The sequence below is a fragment of the Orbicella faveolata genome, unplaced genomic scaffold (genome assembly GCF_042242905.1).
Source record: "Orbicella faveolata isolate gen_17 unplaced genomic scaffold, um_ofav_v1 contig_34, whole genome shotgun sequence".
In the NCBI taxonomy this organism is placed as follows: domain Eukaryota; kingdom Metazoa; phylum Cnidaria; class Anthozoa; order Scleractinia; family Merulinidae; genus Orbicella; species Orbicella faveolata.
Genome location: NW_028301563.1, coordinates 17,647,141 through 17,662,292, shown reverse-complemented (window position 1 = coordinate 17,662,292; position 15,152 = coordinate 17,647,141). Strand labels below are relative to the sequence as shown.

The window sequence follows — 15,152 nt, the reverse complement described above, 5'->3', positions numbered from 1 at the left end:
AGAAAAACAAGTTTTCAACCACTCTCTAGGATACACCTTACGATATCGCCAGTAAATGTGGTAAAAACGTCACAGTTACACCACCTGAGGCAGTCACCTACAAGATAAATGTAACTGAGGTGACGAAGTATCTGAAAGCAAGCGATGAACCAGACCCACAATTCAGAGAACACAGTATCACAGATGGAAGTGCCGATGCAGAAGTTCCAGAGTTACCCCTGAGGCCAACTAGAGAGAGTAGGACACCAGATAATCTAAAAGATTATGAACTGTATTAAAATTAAGGAAAACGCTTGGAGTTACTTTAGTTTAATTATTAACGAACTGGACGTTATGCACTGAGATAATAGAGGCAAAGCGTACAATTACGTCGAAGATTTTGACCCCATGCAGGTTAGCATCAACATCTTCGTGGCCTGCATCACAATCGCGCCCTACTGCGCGTGTCTGAAATTGTATTGTGCAGGCCTATCAGAAAAAGTGGTGTTTAAAAATTTAAAATTAAATCAGTTTCTTTCGTCGGTGTTGCTGCTTGGCTCGCAAGGGAAAGTTTTGTAAACAATTCTTTTTAGTTTGGTGCGGTCGAGCGCGTGACGACCTGCGTCACGCCAACGTCCCGCCATGTCTCTATGCCTGTTACTGTTGTTATTGTTGTTATTTTTACTGTGACTGAAAAGAAATTCTTGTGTCAGCTTTTATCTCATTGACACACTGTGAGGTCACGGCTTACGTCACATAATATCAAAATAACTCACATGACTTCGGTTTTCTGGTTGGTTACCTTAGAAAATCATATTCTCTGATTGGCTACATGAGCAGAAAAAATAGCAGCGCGCAGGTTCCTTGGAAGTTGTAGACAAAAGATAGAGTCAGTACCAATTATCTTTATTGTGTTTAAGAAAACGCTAAACATAAAAGCAATACTTATGAATTAGTGAATTACAGAATTTACCGGATTTGATTAGTTGTATTTGGTTAAATATCTGCTTAAACAGATCAAATATGATGATTTACATTTCTACAGCGTTCTGTTTATTTCCTTATTGATTTCCTTATTTTCTTATTATTATTTCCATATTTCCTTATCTGCCCATCTATCTTTCTTCCTTCCTTCGTTACTCACTTCCTTACTATTTCACTAATTAATCAACTAATTAACTAACAAACTAAGAAAAAGCCAAGCTAACTGATAAAGTAACCCACTTTTTTAGGTACTTAGTTCAAAAAGATGTCACGTTTCTCACTTTCTGGCAACGCTGTTGGAAAAAAATTATATTGCGGGTTTCTCTCTTCTTCGTAGGCCAAAGCCAATTGCTGGCCAAACAAAAAAAATGAAGTTTTATGGGAATGAATTTATCGTGATCTGATTTTCTCCTCCCAACTAGTAAAGGTTCTCACAGTGCAGGTGTGTAACTACATCCATGTTCATGTGACTGATATTATTTCAAAAAGATACTTACTTATTTCCTGACTGACTGACTGACCGACTGGCTGGCTGGCTGGCTGGCTGGCTGGCGGACTGACTGTCCGATTGACTGACTGATTGACTGATTGACTGACTGACTATTTACTCTTTTTCGATCTTGTTTATTTATTTATTAATATTTTCTCTTTTTTTATATTGAGGTGACTCTAACCTTATAGATACATAATTCCTGCTCGTCGAGTGGCGCTCTGAACAATATCTTTAAATTAGTATAGGTAATCACACGGTTTCGAGTTCACTTTGGAATTAATTTGCGCGAGTGAGTTTTTCAAAAAGCTGAAATTGCACGAACCGCTTCGGCGAGTGTAATTTCAACTTTTTGAAAAACTCACATGTGCAAATTAACTCCAAATTGAACGAGAAAAACCGTATGATTTCTTATTAATAATATAAAAATGACAAAATTCGCGAGGACGAAGTGCCGAAAGATCTTTCTTGAAGCCATTTTTTCTCATTTGAGAAAACTTTTTTCAAAGTTTCAGCACAAAATTTTCGTCATCATTTTACGTGATATCATTTTCTTAGGAAAGTTGCTATTGTCTATCAGTCAATCATAATCCAGAATTTCGATGTGTAATTTGCACTGGTGTTACACTTGAACTGCACTGTTCTTAGCCAATCAGAATCGAGTAATTTTTCATGTATATTATTAAATGAGTAATCTCTTAGGCCTAATTTCCACCGCTCACACGAGTCCGGTCTAATAATCTCTAGGAGTACGACTCATGTGATGCAAAACAATTTAGTAAAAAGCAGTTTCCGCCAGAGGACTGAAATCATCATGCACACCGAGAAAGCTTTTTTCTTTCAGTTGACTTTTTTCTTTTTTTTGTTTTTTTTAATGGTTGAATGGTAAATAATAGGGTCAGTTTGAAGTTTTAGTGTTAGGTTAATTAATCTCAATTATTGCCAAGCGTTACACATATCTAATATCCAAAATACATGTCAGCTGACACATAACTTCTCATTCTAGGCCCTTCGATCCTAGGCTAATGTTTCATAAAATACTTCGATATCCGTGGGCGAAAAATTAATGCTACCGGCAAAAAACGCACAATTGGTATGGCGAGAAGACCCTGGAGGGGCGGTGTACGTGTGTCCGCAATGGGTGTATGAGTTGTTGTTGTTGAAAGCGTCGTTCGATATGCGGATATCATGCCCACCAAGAGTGGGTCCATAAGTGGAACAGTGGTACATGGCTTCGTTGGGAAGATCGTCGTATTGAGTGAGCTTTACAGGAGCATATCCGTTGATGTTGTATAAAGAAAAGAGGAACGCCTTGCCGGCTACAGAATAAGTGCATGGAGAACCTGTGAATTCAAAAGAAACATGATTGATTACCAGTCAATGACACGGCTAAATAAGAGAAATAATATCATAATGTCATTATCGATATCATTGTTACCAGAAAACATCACTAACTTACCCAATAAATAATTACATTGTTCCTTTATTTGTTTACGTCTTTGGATTCAACAACATCATGGTCATGCTCAAAACCGCGTATTTGCGCTCCTTCTTATTTCTTTTCCAGTTAGGGCTCCTGCGGCAGCTTACATTAGAAGCTATTCTTCGGTCTGGTGCACGAAGATTTCGAGATAATTCAGGCGCTGAAAACTACCTAAAGTGGTGCACAAGTTTTCCGTTGCCAAGGGATCGAGACAACGAGCGAGGCAAAAACGAGATTCGGACGACTTGCGCATTTTCGTGATCGTTATAGCATGCCATGGGTAGAAAATATAACCACTCATAATAAAGGATATTTACTGTATAGTCGACAACTTTATGCAACGCTTTCGAGTGGTATACCATGGAGTATCCTACTTGTCACACTTGTATTTCTTGGTATACATACCTCCCGGTGGGGACTCCCACATAAAAATGACAGGGTTGCTCGTCTTACTCTTAAGGCGTTAAAAAAGTAGTTTTGGTAACATTTACGGTGTTTAGCCTCAAAAGTTCCACAGTAGGACCTTTTGCAGTACCTTTTAGGGTATTGCGCTGGAAAAATATATGATCGGCGATAATGTACTGTTTTAGTATTAGTACTTCTTAAGGAAGGGGGGGGGGGGGGGAGGGATTCGAACCCACGTCCTAACAACAGGATCTTGTTACCTCTTAGGCGTTATCTTCCATATTTTAGTCGAGCACCCCCGTCCTTTTCATATGAGAGTTCTTCCCGAGCACATACTCCCCTAGATTAGTGTGTATACCAAGAAAATACAACTGACGCGTAAGATATGGATACGACTCGAAAGGGTTGCTAACTAGTACTTGATATAACCCAATGGTACATGGAGTGTTTGACGTTTTAATACTTACCGCTATTCCAAGACACGTTAGTATATCCACCAAATATATGATCATTGACTTTGATGATTGTAACTGTGGGTCCCTTCCCATCGCAGTTGCCATGGAATGTCGTTGAGGCCCAGCCGTCTGTGGTGGCATGCCAACATCTCAATAAAACACTGCGGTCTGAACTTTGGAGGACTGGGTATAAATAAGACATCAGTTTCCCCGAGTATTTGATGCGATCAAGGATACCAAGAATAATAGATGCATCAAGGCCTCCTGGGGAGGAAAAGAAAAAAAAAATGTCTGTGTATAAGCTATAGCACAAATATACACAGACTGTCCGAAGCCATGGAACAATAGGCCCTTTGCACGATCCGGTCACATGGTACAAAATCACACACGCTGGGACGAAAATGGCGCAGTGGGACTTCCAAAACAAAGCAACTCGTACCAGTCAACCTTAACCCGCCTTTGTTTTGGAAGTCCCACTGTATCATTTGCGTACCAGCATGTGCGATTTTGTACCATGTGACCGGATCGTGCAAAGGGCTAATTTCATTGAGGCCTGACATGATTTTCATTCATTTTTACTCATTGTTGATGGTTGAAAAGTGGTGGAACAAACTTCACCGTTCGGCTTTATTGGCTTTCCAAGGTCCAATGACGAAAGGGAGGGGACACAGGGAGTCATTAAATCCCACAATTGAAAAACTAAACAATGCCAACAATGGCGTAAGAGTACTATCATGTCCATAATTTAAAGCTGATTAGAACTCACGGAGACTTTTGCAGATTTGTCCGTTTCCATAGTGGGTTGGCTTGCACGTGCAGTTGTAGGATCCCACAGTATTGTTGCATTGGGCATTGACGTCACAAGTATTTGAACCGTCAGAACACTCGTCAACATCTACAAAAATAATAAGTACTCACAATGACTCTAAAATAGACTCAAAAAGTGTGCATGTTACAATCTTTTTGTATTGTAATTAAACAAAATAATCTTCATAAAGCACCATGATTTGTTTTGGGCAATTAAAATATTTCAGATAAAATAACTAAACCAGCCAAAACTAAACAAAACTAAATGTGCACCCTATCCAGAAAAAGAAGCCCGTTTTGAATAAGCTGATCTCCCCCTTTCCTCAAGCTGTCAAAATTCAACAACGCTGCATAGGACGCTAAGCACACACATGTACGCAATGCGGACCTATTTACAGACGATTCATTTTCCAAGTTGAGTGCTCAGTCATAGCCCTTTGATTATATTATCGAATTGTGGTAAGAGGCAACTTTTTGCAAATGTTTAAAAATTACAGTGTCCCCAATTAGGACATTAGTGCTAAATACATCGACAATTAAATAAAGTGATTATTATTATTATTATTATTATTATTATTATTATTATTATTATTATTATTATTATTATTATCTAAGAAAAAAAAATTAAGAGCCAGCTTAAACTTTCGATCCTCTTACATAATGAGCAATTTCTGCAAAGCCAATAGTATTGAAAAATCCTCCAATCTGAATGGTTTTCGGCGCTCTCTGAACTAAATTTTTCACCAGTGGAGCGCGAACAGCTAAGGTGTCCAATACCAAGATTCGCTACCAAGCTCTCTCGCTTTACTCGGTTCCTCCTAATGACTGAATACGGCTCTATATTCCCAAAACCTTTCAGAATGGATTTTAGGCAGTGAATTTTGTAACTGGGATTGTAAATCTTTTTTCTCGAGCTTTTTTTACCACCTATGTACCGAATTAGACTCCACCCAGTGCTGATACCGTTGTGTGTTATATAGAGGATATTACACGGTGGCGAGAAGATAGGAATTTTATGTTCGAGTGGCAAGAATAATATCTCACGAGTGAGCGAAGCGAACGAGTGAGACATTGTTCTTGCCACGAGAACATAAAATTCATATCTTCGAGCCAACGTGTAATGTTCTTTTTATTATATGGAGAAACCAATTCAACAAAAACAAAAGGCGGGAATCGTGACTTCATTGAACGATACGACTCTCACAAAGGTGACATACGGAAAATACGCCACTCGGGTCCCGGATGAAGTGGCGTATGGAATCTACGAGTGGTTTAGTTCCCAGTAAAACACTGTTCTCCATATAATAAATAGCTGAAACGTTACCTGTTTCACAATACTTCCCTGTGTATCCCTTGGCACATACGCACACATAGCTGTTCTTCTCGTAATGCGCAGCACAAACTCCATTGTTCTGACAAGGCCAGCTGATGCATGGAGACTGAAAAGAAAAGAAAATTACCTCCTCATACCGAGCAGTTATACCAAGCCGCTCTGTTGGATGTTTTCAAAATTTACTGCTAATCATTATATTTAATATTCCATGGCGTGGCTATTCTCACTGGGGCCATCTCGTACAAACGCCCCAAATCTCTCCGGGATTCAAGGATAAAAATCCCCGCGCGCTCGTAGTCTCCTGGGTGTTCTGTTTCACACAGTTTTTGTATAAATAGGCCTGTTTTGGCCTGTTTAATTCTCTTTTCGTTAAACATTCGCGGGTCGGTAGCTTGGTGTCCCTCCCTCCTCTCCGCAGCGATGACCATTGTTGCCATCCTAGCTAGCTCCCGCTCCTTTTCGCCTTCGGGCTCGCTTCTTCCCATATCTTATCCTTGCCTGGGGCGTTTGCGAGTGAGGGCTCCCAGTGGGAGTTTATTACTAGTGAATATCATGAAGTTTTGAGATGCTGATTTGATCAAGTTTTGATTTTGTTGTTGTTGAAGGATTTGAGAAAGAAAAAAACGAAAATGATCGCAAAATTACTGTACTTATGCTGGTATCAGCGCAGGAAAATATATGAAAAGAACAGCGGCAGATCAGAGAAGATGAACCTTTGGCGCATACAAAGGGAGCTTTTAAGGCCCTCGCAGACTTAGAGCACCGTAACTAAAGTATGAAATTAAAGAAATGAACCCGTTTCCTAACATTTATCAGGGAACAATTTGTAATGACATGTTTCTGTTGAAGAAACCTCATGTTGTATTGTGAAAGGATATTTTTCAGATTAGGAAATTTCTTTTTTTTTTCAGTAACTTTCGGTGCCTTTTACTTTAGCTTTCTTTATCAATTTTGACTTCTTTTGAGCCCAGTTCGGTGTGTTTTTTTTTTTTTTTACAAAACATGATATCCAAGAAGGCAGTTGCTTGGAAATAATGAGCGTGAGAGGAACTCAAAATACTCCCTGCATCTGAATAGGGTTAATACATACGCCAATCCCGACAATTCCCCGAAACCTCCGTCCAAAATGAAAGACCCGGCCCCTGAAGTTTAAGGAATACTTCGAGAATTAGTGCCTCCTAATTCCTTCAATATTCAGATTAAGCTGTCATCCTCGCCTCCTCGATTACCTGTCTCTCTTAGCCGGCGGGGGCTTGGCAGATAGAATAGTTGGCCATGGAGACAAAAATCGATTGGCTACAGTTTGGACTATTATTGAAATATGTAATTCAACGCTATTTTTCTTTTCGAACATATCACTGGTTGACGTCTAACTAAAATTGCTGGAACAAAATCCCCTGAAACCTCTAGGATGTTGAAAACTGGCTTAATGTAAGCGAACAATTTTCGGCCAAGTCTTCCAATGAAACATGCAACTTTTTATCTCTGTTTCATATACCCTTGGTTGCAATCTTTTCAAGTTTAGTTTGTTGGCGCCCCAATCGAAGAGTTTTATTTCTCAACTACATCAATAACAGTTCTTTAAATGCAACATAAAATCCTCCTTAAAATAACGCACTGAATCAACTATAACGAAACCGTGGTGGTAATTCAAACCCAGCAATTCAAACCCTTTCAGAAATGAAATATTATATAGCATCTTTCGAGAAATGGCCCGACATTTATAAGAATATCCTGACAAAGTTACCACCTGTCCTAGTGTAAACGTCGGCTTCTTCTTTACGAATGGCGTGTTCTTGCTGTTTTACAAAGTATTAATATTTAGAGTATAAATTGTCACTGAGCTAGAGAGACAGAATTTGAAGGACCAAAACGTTAAAAGTTGACGCTTCATAGGCTAGGCAACTGCTCAACGTTTTCGGAAGTGCGCTTTCCTGTAATTCTAAGTTCTTTACAGTGTACTCGTCCTTTTCTTGTTTTTGTTTTGTTATGTTTTATTTTGTGGTTTTTTGTTTTGTCTGCTGACCAGGCCAAGTTCCTTCAAGAATAAAACGGCGAAAGATGTGAAAAACGAAATGTATAGATATACCAGTTTAATGTATATTTTTCATATTTGACAACTTAGAGCAAGAGATTAATCTCTTGCTTAGAGTGATCCATACAGTTTCAAAACTTTATCAGCGTTATTAACGTTTTAGGATAATGCATAAAGCGAAGCTAATTACCCTAAGTTTGGCTATCAACTGACTGCCATTAATCAACGCTTTTGTGCCGAAATGTTTCAATTTCAAAGTTGATTTTCCACTTACCTTTATGCTATAATGATGATAAAACTGGCTGGCGACGAAGTTTTTAGAGTTGTTGTAAATGTCGGATGGGAGCAGTTCACATAAGATTTTTCCGCTGACGATATTGGAGAATGCAGCCAGGTTAAAGGAGAAACATGACGGTATGTTAACACAAGCAAGCCCACACTCGCTGCCTTTGAGAACATAATCCGAACCAATGTTGGTGATGTTAAGGAGGGAGAATTTGTGCGCTTTAAATCTGGCGTAAGCCATTCCTCTATCTGTACCTCGGCTGAGAGTTTTACCACCAACATCAATGACTTAAATTGTGAAGATAAAATAAGAAAGAAAAAGAAGAAAAGAAAGCTGCAGTTATGAAACTCGAAAAAATGGACTGTAACATATTAATTACATATGACGTGATGTCTTAAAGTTATCAAAAGAATAGAACTTTTACCATTAGAAGCATTTGACGAAATGGCAAGTATCACCAATACGAGCAGATAGTTGCTTAGTTCATGAATTCCAAGTTCCATTTTCTTCTGCTGCCGATGCAAACCAAGCTCACAGGAAGACTGAAAGTTAAGAACAGTGAGTTTCAAGCAGGTGCCAGATTTCGTGACAGTTGATAACAATCTTATTGGCTAACTGTTTGATAAGTTATGCAGAAGATATGTCTTATGCTTACTAGTGTAATTTTCAATTATAGCTAATTATGCGCTGGCAGCCAACGATCGGTAGTGCGATGTGCTTTGCATAATTTGTTTTGTCTATTAATGAATTAATCTCAAAAAGCTTGGGAAAAACAAATCGAGAAAGACCTTCGAAATCTAGGCAGTGAAGGGGCTTGGCAAGATCTCGAAACTCTCAGTAGACAGAATTTAATTTCAATTTGTAAATTCTTAAAAACATGTAAACTTGTGATTGATTTAGTTTAAAAAAGCATATGTCGTGACTATTAATGTTGGTTACACACTTTCTTCCACTAACTGTTGTAATAAGAAAACATTTGCTGATAGGATGCCGTCAAAAGGCGATAATCGATGTTTGTCTTTCAACCCGGAATGTAGCCACCCCACATATCCCTCTCGGCCACCTGCCGTCGCTTTTTAGGCCCAGGCGAGAACGTACGTGATCTCCTGCTAAATCGTCAATTTAAGTGGCTCTAAACAACCCTTTGCAGAATCAATCAATCAATACTTTATTTAGTTAGTTGCGTCTAAGAGCTTTATAGTAAGCTAGATCAAAATACGAACGTGTTTGCAAAATAATAAACAAACAATAAAATAAATTATATTATCAAAAGACAATACAGTCTAAAAGTTCTAAAAATGTTTTAGCATTATGTAAAATATTGTATCTCGACATTCATTTACCCATAATTCTTAGCCACAAAAACTGTAACAATCCTCACAAAAACGTATGTACAGAAAAATCCTAACATCTTCAAGCCTATTATATACCATTTCGTTAGCACAGGGACAAATATTGCAAAAATATGGCTATTCTGGTATTGGCTGTGTAATGTTCATGGTCTTGTGGTAAAATTCATGTTTTTGTGTGAAAAATGGCTGATCACTTCCCTGAGCTGTCTGCTGAGAGTGTTTTACATATAAAAACAAACTTGGCGACTTATTGATTGAACGATAAAAACAATTGTCATACCTCCCAACTCAAATACGTTTTCCTATTGGAGGAGAACGTGTCACGCGTCGTGGGTCAAAACTCGCTAACTCCCTAGGGGAACAACAACTTGAACTTTCAACTCGCACGTGGTCAGGTCGTGCTCCTTGAAACCGCGGCAAATTAGTTAGCCAGCCGGCGTCAAGCAATCTTCGCCGAGGGGAACATTGAGGGTCTCGGGAAACAAAACTCACTGTTTCCCGTGGGGCCAGTCATTAAGTGCTTGTTCCCATGTAGCTGGCGTTTTTCCCACTACAACGCGCCCATGCATTGGCTAGCTTACGGTCACATGACATCTAACAATGAAACTGTTTACCGCCAAATGCCATGAGCGGGCAACATTGCGAAAAATATGACGTCAAACGGGAAACAGTTCACTGTTACCCGCGAAATGTTGACCGCTGTTGCACGTGATCCGAACGTGCAGTTGAAGGTGGCCTGATGTTGTTGCTGGAGTCTCCGCGCGTTTTTCCTCCGGTTTGACCCATTTGTTTTGCTATATAACAACTGTCTTAATGACTGGTCCCTTGGCAAAAATGGATTTTGTTTCCCTCGAATCCGTGTCTTGAAACATTGAGATTTTCGGGAAACAAAATTCACTGTTCCCCTCGGGACCAGTCATTAAGAGTTAATAACTGCCTATTGAACTCGGTTATCGCAAAATATTGCGATTTGTCACTATCAATTGTTTACCTCAGCCTTCGGTTCGACAAACATTAGCGGAGCTCCGGCGGCCCAAAGGGCCGTCAAGCAGAGCCCCATACCCATATAGAAAAGAAAAGGAATCCCTTGAATTGACTTTCTCATGGTTATCATGGCTAGCGGTATTGCTCGTGGTCGCGTACGCACGACGGCGGCAGCGACGGAGTCGCGCAACATGGCGACCATAATCCAGCTCTAGCAAATGCAGCCTTGGTTTACAGCGTACGTCTTTGATATTTGACATCCATGTTATGATTAATTGACAACTATCAAATGAAGGTATCCGCTAACCAATATCGTATGATCATATCGCGGGCTCAAGTTTTTTTGAAGTTGAGCGCTGACCAAGTGCTGGTTTTCGATTGGATCGCACGCTCATGTCAGACTAGCTTGCTGTAATTAGGGCCAGGTTATTGGGAGACCGGTTAATGCTAAGGGAAGTATAAATTTTTCCTTGTATAAAATATTTTTTACTGCTAATGTATTGTGTATTTTGAGATTATTCAAACTCAAACTCACCGAAAAGTTACAAAATTCCAATCAAAATTCTCGCTTATCCTGTGTTAGCTTTATCGGGCTTTGAACAACCGGCCCAGGAGCTCCCCTGTTAGCCTTGGCTAAATCTGTATGTTAGATCTCCCTGTCACTGACAAATCTTGATGAAACTCGCACCAGTCCCTTACAAGCGAGTATAAATAAGAGTTGTATCTCATTTCAGCCAAGTTCGCATAAGAATCCTTTGGCTGATATGAAGTTTATATGAAATAATTCATATATGAACTGCGGTTGTAGATGAAAGTGATGGATGATCATCGCAGTAAATTTTCTAATTTAAGCAATTGGAAAGAAGAAGCCTGAAAAAATCAGGGCTTCAACGGGATTCGAACCCGTGACCTCCGCGATACCGGTGCGATGCTCTACCAACTGAGCTATGAAGCCACACATTGGGAGCGAGGTCAATTTATTGAGTTCATATCTTCCCGTGAGGAGTGAAATGATATAAAGTTTACATGAAATAATTCATATATGAACTGCGGTTGTAGATGAAAGTGATGGATAATCATCGCAGTAAATTTTCCATCACTTTCATCTACAACCGCAGTTCATATATGAATTATTTCATGTAAACTTTATATCATTTCACTCCTCACGGGAAGATATGAACTCAATAAATTGACCTCGCTCCCAATGTGTGGCTTCATAGCTCAGTTGGTAGAGCATCGCACCGGTATCGCGGAGGTCACGGGTTGAAGCCGGGTTGAATCCCGTTGAAGCCCTGATTTTTTCAGGCTTCTTCTTTCCAATTCCTTTAATCCTTTGGCTGTTAGCAGCCGAACATTTTGAGTTCGTTTCTGGAGAGTTTTAAACGTTTTTCGCCGAAATTTGGAGGGAACGTTGCCCGATAATCAAACAAAAAAAGGTGTTCGGGAATTTGTATTTTTTGCTTTTTCAAAAGATATGACAGTAGTATTTAGGGAGTCAGACAAATACCATTTCGCAGAGGGAGAAGTATTTCCTCATTTTGAAACCCCCAGCTTTAAGTCCGAAGCTCGCAAGCTCGCTTCGGCTAAACCAGGGAGTTTCAAAACGGGAAATACTTCTCCCTCTTTGAAATAGTATTTGTCTGACTCCCTATATACTACTTACAACAACAGGGGGATACCAATTGGAAACAAACGAGCCCGCTGTTATACCGCCCGAGCCGCGATGTCTCGAGCAACAAACAAGTGCGCGTGGCTGATGCGGGGCCGGAAAGAAAGCTGCGGGAAGTGCCGTGTCGGCGTGTATTGCAGCAGCACAACTACCAGCTAAAGAAAGGGATGAGAATGCCGGCCCCATTTCGGGTCTGCGGAGTCGGGCTTCTGTGCGATTACGGCCTATGCAGCCCATGCGGCGGGAACACGCTAAAACAGCGGCTTATCCGCAGGCGCAAAAAAGCAAAGATAATTTTTGACCTCGTTTTGCAAGAGATGATGTCAGCCCAATTGGAGAAATGAATCCTTGCGTTATACATCAAGGAACTATGGCTTCCAACAACCAAAGGTATGAAGAAAGACTGGAAGAAGAACTCGCAAAAATCGATCCAGAAACGTTGCAGTATTTGGAGCATCTTCTTGCAGAAAACGCGCCAGAGGCGAGAAAGGCTGTCCAGAACGTGCTGGATGAACCAATTTCTCAGGAAACGCAGAAGAGTTTGCAAAACCCCTTACTCCCAAAGCCTTACCAACCAATACCCCCACCACGGCAGAGAAAGTCGAGAAAAACGCAAGCCCTTCTGAGGGAGTACGACCCCTTCCCTGCACGGAAAACCCGAACAGTGACAGACTATCAGAAGGAGATTCTGGATCTGTTCGATGACGCAGAGAAAGAAGGGGAAGAAAGTACAGGCCGGCGTTTCATTCGATGGCGCTTCATCAGAGGTCTGGGGAGAAACCTAACACCAGACTTTATGTCGAGGATACGTGAAAGAGTAAGCACGTCGTTCTATCTGAGGCACGTTTTCGCGTATCAGTTGCGCAACATTGAGGATGGAACGGTGATCGTGTACTACTCGAACCCCAAGGGCTCACAGTGGTTCAACAAACTGGAAGACGCGGGAGAATGGCTTAGCCGCCAGGAAGAACTGCGTCTCGACCTTGAAAGAGCTGACAGGCCCAACACGAAGTGGGTGTTTGAAAACGTTTTCAACGTTGACCTGAAGGTTGTGCTTGACGGGCAGCCGTTGGTGGGAACACGGCCTGCGCAACCTTGCCCATGGTCGGGCGATGGCGGCGTTGGACACGTATAACGACAACCTGTGCCTATGGTGGTGCATCGCTGTGCACCGAGGGGTACGAACTGACCGTTGTACATAAGAAGCCCGAAGTCTCGCCCAGAGTTTCTACGAACTAAATACCATTCCAGAAAACTTCACAAAAACGTCTCTTGACGAGTTGGAAAAGGTCGAAGCCCATCTGAATGAGGGCTCACCCGTCTCATCTTGGCTTGGAATTCGGGCCTACGAGCCTGAGCGTTTGGAAGACGGAGAAGTGGTTTGGCACCTCAGAATAAACCCGAACCCCAAACTCAAAAACATTTTGACGATAGGTGTCTACGAAGGCCACGCTTTCTTGATAAAAGACATCGCAAAGCTGGCGAAAACCTATTCATGCACTCATTGCGGGCGGAGATTTACAAAAGTTTGCAATCTACAACGGCATCACCAGACCTGCAGCGCGGGAAAAATGGCAATATATTGCCCGGGGACAAAAGTGGAAGCCCCGCAGTCAGCTTTCAAGAGAGTGATGTACCCAAACACCTCATATTTGAACCAAGCGCTGCTGTGGCTGGAGCGAGAAGCGAAGCAACGGGGCATCCACATCCATCACGCAATGAGCGGGCATGGGGGCGAGAGATGGCTTCCTCGAGGAGGCGGGAAAATGAAGTCTTCTCCTGTTGACGGTTACAACCACGAAACGAGGACTGTGTTCCAATACCACGGCTGCCCCTTCCACGGATGCCCAAAATGTTACTCGAGCAATCGAGAACAGACGGTTGTAACTAACGGTAAAACACCCGAACAACTGTACCAAGCTACCATGAACCGTAGCGCATTTCTGCGGAAGAGCGGCTACAAAGTAATCGAGGCATGGTCTTGCGAAGTTGGGTATCTTAAAGGGGAACTCCCGAGGAAGCAAACGAAAACTTACCCGCACGCGATCTTGTACGATTTCGAGGCGTATGGCGACAAAGACTATCGGAAAGAGCCGACAGGAGCGAGAAGCTGGGATCGGAAGTGAAATTCTCTTTCACAACCTTTTTTGCGGCCCAGCCGATGCCCGCGGCTAATCCCGTGAGAGTTGCGGCTTCAATGACGGTCTTGACGAGCTTTTTGTCGGACATGGTGCGTTCGATATAAGTGAAGAACAAAAGTTTAAAACAAAATTAATCTGTCTTTCCCGCGGCTTCTTCTTCTTCTTCTTTTCTTCTTATTTCTTTTCTTATTATTTCTTCTCTTTTCTTCTTCTTGCCTTTTCTTCGGCCTTTTCACATATCATTATCTTGAGAAGATGTAATACTCTTTCATAAACCTTTTTGTTGAAGTCGTACCATACAATCCTTATACCAAAAATTGCGGTTGAAGAGATGAGAACCTGCGGAAAGTCAACTTTCGGCATCGTGATATACATTACACGCAAAAGTTTAAATCATTTTTTTAAATGCTTTTCTCTGTGTCACGCGAGCGGGTTCTGGCTCAACAAGCGCGGGCTCAGGCGCGGGCTCCGGCGCGGGCTCCGGCGTTTTAATTTTGTCGAACACGGGCTTGGCCATTGTCTTGAGCTCTTCCCGCTTGTAATAAATCCCGATCAGTGAAACGACTATGCTGCCAACAGCAAGCCATTGGGTGGTGCTGAGGCCGCTATTTTTTTCACCGCCGCTGCGCTTTGGGCTTTCGCCTTCTTTTTCATTAGTCGGGGCCGGCTCAGGGGCCTCTGTGGCGGCTTTCGCCTCATTTTCCGCGAAATAAGCCTCGGCCGCTTTCTTCTGTTGCTCCCGGGCCAGC

The 15,152-nt window shown here is 41.5% G+C and overlaps 1 protein-coding gene across 1 annotated transcript; it reads right to left on the bottom strand.

The window, feature by feature from the left end:
- Positions 1 to 864: 864 nt before the first annotated feature.
- Positions 865 to 8,832, bottom strand: LOC149105072 (uncharacterized). Its single transcript, XM_089271768.1, has 6 exons — positions 8,682 to 8,832; positions 8,246 to 8,544; positions 5,928 to 6,042; positions 4,563 to 4,691; positions 3,809 to 4,060; positions 865 to 2,796 (listed from the first exon to the last, which is right to left on the bottom strand). The coding sequence occupies exons 1-6, from the start codon at positions 8,758 to 8,760 to the stop codon at positions 2,471 to 2,473; spliced, it is 1,200 nt and encodes a 399-aa protein (XP_089127894.1). The 5' UTR covers positions 8,761 to 8,832; the 3' UTR covers positions 865 to 2,470.
- Positions 8,833 to 15,152: the final 6,320 nt, after the last annotated feature.